The sequence below is a fragment of the Astatotilapia calliptera genome, chromosome 4 (assembly GCF_900246225.1).
Source record: "Astatotilapia calliptera chromosome 4, fAstCal1.2, whole genome shotgun sequence".
Lineage (NCBI taxonomy): Eukaryota > Metazoa > Chordata > Actinopteri > Cichliformes > Cichlidae > Astatotilapia > Astatotilapia calliptera.
In genome coordinates, this window is record NC_039305.1 from 5,785,168 (window position 1) to 5,796,962 (window position 11,795).

At 38.5% G+C, this 11,795-nt stretch overlaps 1 protein-coding gene across 1 annotated transcript; it reads right to left on the reverse strand.

The window, feature by feature from the left end:
• Nucleotides 1-1,012: 1,012 nt before the first annotated feature.
• On the reverse strand, nt 1,013-11,187 carry limd2 (LIM domain containing 2). Its single transcript, XM_026164210.1, has 4 exons — nt 11,105-11,187; nt 3,461-3,505; nt 3,119-3,255; nt 1,013-3,020 (listed from the first exon to the last, which is right to left on the reverse strand). Exons 1-4 carry the CDS (start codon nt 11,105-11,107, stop codon nt 2,861-2,863), a joined length of 345 nt encoding a protein of 114 aa, XP_026019995.1. The 5' UTR covers nt 11,108-11,187; the 3' UTR covers nt 1,013-2,860.
• Between the last annotated feature and the right edge of the window lie 608 nt (nt 11,188-11,795).

Sequence of the window (11,795 nt, forward strand, 5' to 3'; positions counted from 1 at the left end):
GCAGAGTAAGATGGGCAGTATTTTTCACTGCAGTGTATTAGAATACAAGTATAGTGTATCAAGTACTTCAAAGTTGTACTTAAATGTAGCCAATTACCTTTTGGATTACTTCCATTACAGCTAAACTTTATTAGATCTAAGTATTTCACCACAAATAAAGACAATGTAAAACTCAGTGTGTTAAATCAACACCAGCATTTATTTATTTTTTTCCAAAAGCATGTAAAAAAAAAAAAAAAAAAAAAAAAAAAAAAAAAAATAATATGCACAAATGATTGTGTATATTGGCGTAGAAAGAGGGCGCTCACATTTTAAAATGTACCATACTACAACTAAGCAAGAGAGAGGAGGAGGAAGAGAGGAGAAAGACTGCATACAGTCCAAGCATCCTTTTGCTGTAAGGCCACCTCAATCCACAGGTCATGTCTGTAATATAGAACACACTTTCAAAGATGCATACGTTTAAAATGTCTTTATGACAACGGCAATAAAAAAGGAATTCCACATCAAGTGTAGCACAGAAATGAAATGATTCACAGATTTAACAATAAAACGTCACACTGCAATCATTCACCTGAGCCTTGTGGCACCAGTGTAAAGTGTACCTTGTCTGCTCTATTAGACTTGGACATTGCAATTCACAGATTTTGCAGTTGTACCTTGGCGAACTGCTAACAGAGAGTGACAAACACAGCATTTTCAGATACAATTCTCTTGATTTTTAAAGCATTCTCTGGGATCCAGAGGGCCGTTTTAAAATGACATAAAGAAAACATACATGTTCACACACACAGTAGAATTAGAACTTTTGTACATGTGAATAAAGATGGTTAGGTGGGGAAAAATGGCTGCTGGTTGAGTGAAGTAATCCTATGTTAAAGAGTTGGACTCTACAATAACCAGATCTGTTTTTAAAAAGGCATGATCACAAGATTGTTGTAAAGATCTGTGCACTCAAAGGTGTTTTGAAAAAGCAATAAGGTCAGCTCTTTGTTTTCTAAGGCTTCTCTTTAAAAAAAAAAAAAAAAAATCCATCTGTTTTGCTTCCTATTCTGCACAGCAAGCTCAAATTAACAGTAAACCCTCAGTCACAGAAAGTACTTTGTGCCATTCAAGTGTCAGCAGTACTCAGACATTTTCTAAAATGTGATGATTTGATGGCTTTGGAGTTATCCTTTGTACAGAATGAAATAAAACCATGGAAATCTACATTGAATTAATTGTTCTTACATGTTAAAACTAAATAAGATCAAAAGAAGCTGCTGATCCAACTCAAAAACTTGAAAATAAAGGCCATACTCAAATCATGGGCAAGTTATCGTTTTATCCTCTCATGTGAGACGCTATTGTCACACTTTCCCCAGCAGGGGGTGCTCTGCACTGGCTTTTGCATGCAGCCACACATCAGGGTGCCCATATATGTGACAAACTATCCATCCATCTATTGTAACATTTATATTAAGAAATAGGTCCAGTTGCATTTAGCAAATAAGACAGGAGAACCAGAAGGCATTAACTGAAAAAGGACTCAGGGGTTCAAGACAGAGTGACTGGATGTTTATGTCGCTATAATACAGCTTTTAAAACTTCATCACAAGACAACAACAAGCTGACAAGCATGAAATTATGAAGCAACACACTGTGAGACCTAAGCTCTGTCCATCAACATCCTCATTTATAGCATACATGCAATAATCAATTTATCCAGGTGTTTACAGTTCCTCTTAAAATGTTTCATAGGACAGATGGAGGGATGTTTACATACTAAAGCTCAGCTTCCCTGCCATAATTAACCTTTTGTCTGGTGATCGTGTGTAGATATATGTGCAAGACAAGGGTACAGCACAGAGGGGAATGTTTACTAATCACAAACTACAGCTAGTATACAGACAGTATACAAAGCACAATCTGAAAAATTCATTAAAATCGTAACCATAAAAAGCTCAGAGATCAACTTATGCCATGACATCAATCAAATCTAAACTCAAGTGGGTCTAAAAATGTTAAAAAGATCATCGCTATGCAAGAGAAACAAATGAAAGTAACACTCACACCACAAACGATCAATACAGTCATAAGATAAGGCTATCAGGACCCAGTCATGCCAACATGCAAGACTCATTAAAATAATGAAGAACCGTGTGATGAAGTGAGCAATAATAAGACTAACGAAAGCTAAAATATAAACACAAGAGGTGAGTTGTTGCTAACGTGCACGGTTATTTTACAGTACATTGTACCCTGTTTGTTCCTCAAATATATGAAACCTGACAAACCTGTCTGACAGCATTGTCATAATACAGAGGATCGTTTTTTTAAATTTGATGTGTGTTTTTACAATGAGTAATAAAATCTGATAAGTCTTCTTTTAAACCCATGGGTTAAAACTGACCTGAGTGTATGCCCTAACGCAAAACGTGATGCTCTTTAACCCCTTAGATATGCTTGCCTGAGCATACAGTTTACTTATTTCTAAAAGTAAAAGGGTGCAATTAATTAAAACAAAATAAAAAGAGAGAAAAAAAAAATCTTCACTATTCCACTCTCCACACCAGAGAAGGCTTTTGGTCACAATCAACTACCAATTTCAAACAGGAAATTGGAAAATACAATTAGGAAATTAAGAGTTATCATCAAATTATACTCAAAATTACGGTAAGTGGTATATATCATGACTGCCCAGTAATTTTCAAGATGTCTGTGCATGTATTTGTTTTGATGGCATTTAAAAAGCGAGTGAGTGCGTGGGTGATTTAACAGTGCCCCAGCTTATGAGGCATGTGTTCATCGTGATGCATTGGAGGTGTTAGGAGGAGGGAAAAGAAGAGGCAGGTCTGCGACAGGACAAAGGCAGACATGATTATGGCGTCTTTGTTATAGTATTTGTCTCCTTAGCGGCCCAGAGCTGTTTGTGCTGCTCGCGTCCAAAACCCTCGTCATAGTTTCCTTTGCTCTTGAACAGTTGTTTGAAGTGGGGTTTGCAGTAAAATTCACCTTGAAGAGATGCAAAAGTGCCAAGGCTGCCAGAAATGGAGGAATCAAAGAGTTACATGCCGATCACAGTGGTCAGGAGAAAAAAAACAAAAAAACAAAAAACCAGTATACTATATATAATCACCTGAGTTTGGCATTGCAGTGCCTGCAGCAGAAACATGCTGAATGGAAGACAAGGTTGTTTGCAACCAGTTTCTCCATTGGGTAGACTGTCTTCAAACATGATGTACACACTTCCTTCTGGGTGTTGAAGCTGAAGGACTGAGCACACAAATATACTGCTTTACTACCAGGCATGCACATAATGTTCCCAATACAGCCTTTTAGCTTTAGCAAGATGAAAGCTAGACACTAAATGCTCTCTCCTAAGATCAAATGCTGATGAAAGTGAAGTTGGGCATAAGTATCACATGCAGGTGAACACAGAGCTGTGAACTTGGGATAAGACAAATACATATATGTTTACCTTGGATCGTTGAACGGATTTTTCTTCCGTGGTGTTTCCGGTGTCCTGCGTGAGCACAAAAAACACATTTAACAATTAAATAAATGATTCAAATATGTATAATGCATAACGTGTGTGTGTGTGTGTGCTATATACGCATTAGAAATATTAGGTAACACTGTCCGATAAAATTACAGGCGTCACAAAAATCATACTAAAGGGTATTTTCACTGTCCTCTTTTTACCTTTGCCCGTGTTTTAATAGTGTCAATCTGATCTCTTTCTATTCACTCCATCTGTCTCTTTACACCCCTGGGAGAGGATCAGGTGCCTTCTGTTTAGTCATGTGACTTGAGCTGTGCGTTGCTCTGCATGGATCAGCCCTCAACATAGCAGAACAACTCAGTCGTTCAGTTAAGAAATCTTAAGGGATAATGGCATGGACTATTACAAAAGGTAGAAGAGCTCTCACTGAAGTAATAAAACTGATGTGCTGCTGCCAGTCTTTATCTTAAAAATGACTCAACTTTGCAATCTGTAATCAGTTCATGTAATGAACCATTTTGTTTGACTCAACCCTACAATCATGCACATTCATAAATTTACTCTTTAATTCTCTGGCTGCCATACAACACAAGTCAGCACAGTTTTCTGCACACTACGGGTGTTTAAAGTTTTTGTCATGTAACTGCAGTTTCGTTCAGTTTTATAAGCAAAAGAGACACTTCTCAGACATGAAGACGGTTAAGAAAGATGAAAAACTTGCTGGAGGAAGTGACAGTAGTACTGCAGTAGGTTTCCTGAAGCAATGAACATGATCACATCTTTAAGCAGAACTAACAGGTAGATGAAGCAGATAATAAACAGAAAAACATTCAAAACAAGTTTTTCAAGAAAACTTAGTGTGCAGAAGAAGGGAAGTCGCTGTTGAGGTAGGGGAAAGTCCACTGCAGACTTTGCTAAAACCCTATTATATAAGGCAATCTGGCTGGAGCTGGACCTTGGGGTGAGGTTATGGTGGTTCAGAGACTGCTATAAACTTCAAAGCTCTTTAGCATCAGAGACAAATGCTGATTGCTGGTTTTTTTTTTTGCAGGTTTATTACAGCTTTGAAAACAAAATAACAAACAAAGAGTTAAGACACATTAGAGCATGAATCGCTCTTGAACTGCTGACACGAGTCAAGAGCAGAAGTTAAGCAACAAACCAGTGATAAATAGCATTGCAATGTGCTTGACATGCCTGAAAAACTAGATCCCTGTACTATGTATAGGAGTGAGCGATCCAGGTGCTTTCTTGGTAGTCAGAAGTTTGTTTTGAACAGTAGAGCAAATTAAGTCTTACAGATCACAGCAACTGGTCCCATTGCCCCATAAAATCCAATTTAGCTAGACATAACTTATATTGGCACCATGTGCTATATGTAAAAAATTATTATTTATTTTCTCATTTATATTACTGTCAAAGTCAGGCTAATGTTTGGTCTGCATTAAACACACAATTCACGTCGTCACAGAACTCCTGCTCATTGAAGTGCAGCAAGGCCACAGCTAAGCAAATAGCAAGTATTTCTGGCTACAATCATAAATGATAAAGTTTTGCAAAACTTTATTGACAAATGTGGCTTCACAATGTATGGATTATTAAATCACACTTCCTGGATTGTACATCACGTGTTAGTTTAATGATTAGAGAGGTTCTACTTGATTAACAGTGTAAACTGTTGCCGTATTAATTAGCATATTGTTTTTGAACAGGGCTGCCTTTAATGCACCCTCAAAGGGAGAACAGCAAGGGTGTTGTCTGTACTTATGACATCCGGATGACATACTTTGAAACGATTGGTTCATTAACAGTGGGGCCATGCCGCTTCCTGTAGATGTAATCACATCCCAACAGTTGGACGTCTCCCCGTTATCCCCCATTCATCTTGAACTCAGTCATTATGCTGCTGCTGCTCGCTAGCAGACAGCTCACACTTTTCTGGTTATCTAGCAAAACGCATGATAGACCACTTCCTGTTGCTGCAATACAACTGAGAAACTAGCATGCATCTGATCTTCTCAAATGACTGAACACTACAGAAACTCAAATTTGATTTTGTAATATTTGTAAGTTTTTTTGCAGGGGATATTTACATCAGTAGAAGGCTGTAAAGGCTGATAAGGAAGTTGTGCAAATGAAATCATGAAATAAATGTAAAAAGGGTAAAGTGATCAAAGCAAAAGCAAAGACTAGCTAATGTTTTGTTTTCTCTTTGGTAAAAATAACCCAGCAGCATGAGTTTCTATGTTAGGCCTGGGTAGTCATTCCAAAAACACGTACACAAACATGCAGGAAGACTTGAGATTAGCTTGTGCCATCTTGTCTTCTTTTACCTTATATGGGTCTCAGTTGCCATCAAACAGCTTGAATGTGGCAGGAAGTTGTTTTGACACATCTGGCTTCCTCTGTCTTACATAGTCCCAACAAGGAGTATAATCACTATGTACCTAACCAACTTTCTTACTAATAATTGACTGTAAACGGCAACTTTGTGCTGTATGAATAAATCGCAATAAAAAATTTTAAAGATAAAAATTGATCTAAACATAAATAAAGTTTTGTGGAGTGATTAATTAGGCCTGCAATGAGTAACACTGTTTTAACTGTGGGGCAGTTCAGCATACCAGTGTATGAGGAGCGAGAGCCAGCTGGAGCGTGGTTATCTTACCAAACAAAGAGCACTTTCACTCAAGTTTTCAAATCTTCTTGGAAAAGAGCTTCTACTCTTAGCTCACAGCATCATTCCTCACATTCAGCCCTCACATTGCTTTAATCTCACATGCACGTATGCTTGTGTGCATTTGTATTCATGCTGCAACCACCTAGGAGGTTTTGTTCACTTTTGTTGACTTAGATTGAAGGTTAAATACCTCTATTACACTTGTATAGTAAATAAGAAGCTACACATCAACCCCGTAGCACCATCGCTTGCTAGTACTGGTGCTACAGGGTAGTTTTTGTTACAGTATGGCAGAGGCATGTTAGCCATTTTCCCTATTTATATTCTTAGCTACAGTATCTTTCCTACAGAGCTTTTAGCAGCAGTAAGCAACTGTGCATCCTGATCTCCATGTTGAAGTATGATTTCAATCCTTTGACTTAAAATACCAAGGTCCCAAAATCCTACTCTCCTTTTGAGGCCATGGATGTGTTTGACCAGGGAGTCAAATGGCCCTCAGGTCTGTTCTTATTCTGTCAAAATCAAGAGGAGACGTAATAGGGAGAGTATGTGGAGATGCCATTTAGGAATTATAGGAAGTATTAAGCAATAAAGCATATACAGTCTTCACTGATGTTGACGTTAAACAAGCACCAAAACTACAACCCAAGGCCCTCGATCTCTAAATCTTTGAAATGTATACAAGAGCTGTCTGCTGATGTAAATCGCAGACCTTTAACTAGCTACAAAAACTCTAAAAGAGTATTATGGGGGTGAAAGTTCAACATACTAGTGAAGTTCAAAATTGACACACATTTTTTTCTATTGTAGTGCTGATGGACAGAACACAAGAAGGCAAATGCCACCACCTCACACTTGATTATCACTTAAAACACAGAGTGCTGCAGCAGGCCCCTACAAGGGAATGGAGGGAAGCTATGTAACAAATGTCATTTATCAAATAAGGTTCCCAGTCTCTCTCTCTCTTTCTCTCTCTTGCTTACTTTCTTATTTTTAGAAACAAGATCATTGTTTAATAATTTGGAAAGCAGAGTCAAAAAACCGAACAATGTACCTCGTCGTCATTAACACATCACACAACAGTGTTAATGAGCTTGTTTATCAGCAGCCTAACGGTTTCACGAATAAAAACAATAATTTTCCAGACCAGTACTTACAACATAAACCTAGAACTTGAATATTTATTTTACAGAAAATATCTAACTGTACGTAATATGGATGTGCAAGCTACGGAAATGATCCAACAACTACAAAACCTGCTGAAGAGATTCGATAACGCTTAACGTGAAGAGACAAAGCAAGCTATGTGGACAACATGCCAGAGAAAGGAAAAAATAAAAAAAATCTGTGATGCAGAAATATTTGAACATGGCTACTGGCTGGGGAGCAGCTAAAAGAAGAATGACATGGTCTTGTTCGCCAGAGCACAGATAGAGGTTTGCCTCAACAGTCTGCAGAGTAATCATGTCTGAGCCAAGTTTTGGTATTTGCTTGACCACTACTTCTCTTCTTCTTTTGAACTTCCTGTATAAAAGAAGAAAATGACGAGGCATTTTCTGTGTTCGACAGTATAGACCATTTATCACATGTCCACGTCTCATAGGTTTTTTCACTTCCTGTCTAAGATTGACAAAGAAGTTCGTGAAACCTATGTTAATGAGAGACGACATGAACTTTAGGGGTGAACTGTGAGACTAGAAGATAACATCTTTTTAGTGCTTTTCTGATTCAGTCTATCATTCATTGTTTCATTATCTTGGCATTTAACTGTGAAAATTAAAAGATCGTCATACAAGAAAGCTGCAACCAGAAAAGTTGTGGCAAATATGCTGTGCATTAACTTTTTGATGAATAACAAGTCAATCCCAACCATTTCTGATCTCTATTTTCTTTTTGGTTTTGCTGTTCTGTTAATTTAAGAAGTAGGAAAAGTCTTTCAGTAGTACAAAAACCACAACATTTTAATATCATTTGCATGTATCATTTCTGAGAAGTAGTTTGCCATTTCAAAAGGAGAAAGTGTTACTGACTTATCACTTGCAGTTAAAAGCAAGAAACATATAGTAACTTATAAGTTGCACTGCAGGGCTACCTTTGCTGAAGAGACCAAATTCCAGTAGCACTACTGTCGGTGCTGGTATTCAGCAGCAGGTGGTATGTTTATGGTTTCTTTTTAAAACTGAAAGAAGTAAAACCAGCTTATAAAAAAAATGTTTTAGAGACCCGGAGTCTGTGTTGACTTGATGTAGCAAAATGCCACTGCTTTCAGCAACCTTGCTGGAGGTAGAACAGAAACTGATGCAAGTTCAAGACATGATCTGATGTTATCGGGGACTTCAGAAGAGAGACCATTTCACAATCAACTTCTTCTCCTTAAATGGAATTCACCGTAACATGTCTCATCCCGTCTACAAAAAAATGGCCCCATGCAAATATCTGCTTTGCAATCACAGCAAAATTTCCATCACAGTGGCAATGGAGGGCAAGGAACAGGAAATTAAGTGTTGCTCAATAAAGTGCCTTCAGTAGTTACTTCTCAAGTTCAAAAGTAATCATTTGTGAGGTGATTGTCTGCAGACCCCCACAGACATGAGATATCTTAGATGTTCTCTGTTGACTTATGATGCTGTGAGGAACTGGAGTACTTCAAAACTATTTTCCGTGAGGACTTTAGACGTTGGACCAGTGCTGACAACCTCAGAGACAAAACGTAATGTGAGTTAATGGTTTCAGTCCAGACTGAAAAATACTGGTATAAAGAAGAGACACGCAGAGCTTTAAATGGCAGTGGGGGTGGCTGGGGAGACCGGACTGTATAAAAAGAATGGAGAAAAGACTATAATCATGTTGAAGTTTCTTATCTTCAACTGGAGCAGTTGCTGGCAATGGTCCGGATTGTTGCTGTACGAGTAGAGCAGCCAAACCTTTATTACCAGCACCACACATCTGTCTGTGATCTGATTTACAAGAGAATGACATGAAACTTCTCAGGAAAATTAAATAAATCAAAGAGAAAGTAACGTACTAAGACTTCCTGGAATGAGTCTTTATGCAGGTTTACAGACTGCGAGACTGCACATACCCACAGGAAACGAAAGAGACGTGTATTTTTTTCCTTTTACTAGGTCAGGTATATTTGTGTGCTCAACTGGCAATCAGTGATTTGCCCAATGATTGAAAAATACTGATTCATCTCTACACAGCTGATTTGGCTTGCAAAGAAGTGACGTTCCCATGCAACAATAAAAAAAACACAAATACACACACACACACACACACACACACACACACACACACACACACACACACACACACACACACACGATATATATAGATAATCAGTTAAAAGCATTAAATCAACTGTGAAATTGTTTCAACATCCTTCCAAGCCTGAGCCTGCCTGCTTACACATACCTCCTGGCTATATTTCTTATTTTCAGTAAATGATTGATAGAGGGGGATATAAAGGCACAGGTATGCACCCAGTGTAACTATGTGCCACTTTTTCCTGCAGCTCTATGCCATGGACCTGCTGGCGACCCATTTAATACTCCTCTGCACATCTGACAGCAGGCAACCCCCCCCCCTTCCATCCAACATATGGCACTTCTGACATGCCCAACAAATTAGGTTTTTGTGCCGTTAATGGTAATTGTTTGACAGAACAGCATATGGACAAACTAAATACAATTTTTAGTAGTCCTCATTGCAGCTTTGGAAAATGGGGTTTGCTGAAAGCTGCTTTATTTATTTACTGTCTGGGCAAACAAGTGAGTCAAACTGCAACAACAGGCTCCCAAATCCAGCAGGATACTGACGTAGTTCAGGCAGCAGAACAGGGTGTCAATCTGTGCAGTCTACTCCAACTGAAATTACACTCAGACAGTACACTGATGATAGTAGGAAATCAGAGAATGACGGTATACTTACTTAAGCCTTCTCGCCATATGCCAGGGCCATAATTACAGATTTCTAAAGCTGTGGTGCTTTGGATGGATGAAATGTGGTTTTACCACACCGCACATAATGGTTTGACAATACAAACCACTACAGTAAGTGCAAATAAAGCTGAAAACCCAGTCAATTATACATTTGGAAGGCGACTTTGTATGCTGCAGGGCAAAGTCAAAGAGGACCATTATATTCATTGTATATCCATTGTATTCAAACCTGGATAATTGCTTATCCCTCAATGAACACAGTTATTTCATAGGGATGCAGGAATGCCTGGATGGATGCTGCTAGTCAACATTTATGTTATGATCATGTATGAAGCCAGCTGGCTGCAAAGTATGCCCAGTGAGTGGAATACAACACGCATCTTTATACTTTTTTGCGTGCTTTTCTTTCCCAGGTTTCTTGAATGCTCGTCCATGGTTTGGTGTAATTGCTACAGAAATATCAGGTGCAAGTAATGACAATCTGCTATGGCTAGTGCAGCTCAAGCAAAACAAAAACATAAATACACGCCACATAATATTCAGCTGATTTAAACGCATGTATAAGTAGGCCGATAAAAAGGAACGAAAATTAATAAGTCGTAGACTTAATAATAAGCAAGAGTGATTTGTAATAACGCACCAATAGTATATTTAGATACTATGGTTAGATTATAGTAATTAGCCATCGAGCTAGCTAACGAGCAGACAAGAAGCGGCACACTGTTAGCATTTCTGAGGAACACGGCGGCTGCGGCGGCGGGCATTTAAATTCTGTGGAAATTTTTCAGAGCTGATTCTCTCCTCCTGCCCCAGCAATTCACGCAGTGGTTTACATAACAAATCAGTTTCTACACAGCTAACCGTTCCCGGGTGGAAAGACATTACCACCTCACATCTTCTCACAAAAAAAATTAAAAGAAGAAGAGGGGCGCGCGGCGGAGGGAGGGGAGGCTGCAGACACACACACGGTGCAACAGACAAAAAAAAATACACACTCACCATCTGGCTTCTTGTCTGCGATACACTGGCTGATAACACGAAGTCTGCTTGCTCAGTAGCTGGAGGCAGATACCTTCCCTCTCATTCACTTTTGGGTTAAGGCAAGATTTTTTTCGGAGACAGTAACCCCAACGCCGGCGAATTTCTGCCTCCTCTTCGCTTCTCGTTTCGGGTTTTCAACGGAACGTGTTTTTTTTCCTCCGGCAGAAGGTCGCACGCTATTGGTTCTCATCTGTTCTGACACATTCGCAGGTTATCGGACAAATCACAACTAAGGCTCGAACAGAAAGTTTTTAAATAAAGGTTAAATATATTTTAATCGTAATCTACATGTTTTAAAGGAACAACGATAATAATTTCCGGCTTATTGGTTTAGATATTCTTTGGTAATTGCTTTGAACTGCACATTTCTTCTGATATTATTCATATTATTGCTACGTGTCTTTCCTGAATTCATAAGTGTGTGAACATGTCTTGTAAGCTTTCGATGCTTTTTGTTTTTTTCTATGCATTAAATTTGTCAAAAAATGTACCGCGGAATCGTGCATTATTTTATTAATTTAATTCACTGATAATCCTCGTGGGGTGATGCGATGGCAGTATTTATACACAGGAGTAAAAATGTGCTATAAGTTGAAAATATTTTTAACTTACTACTTACTTAAATACATGTAGTTCTGATCATAAAGGT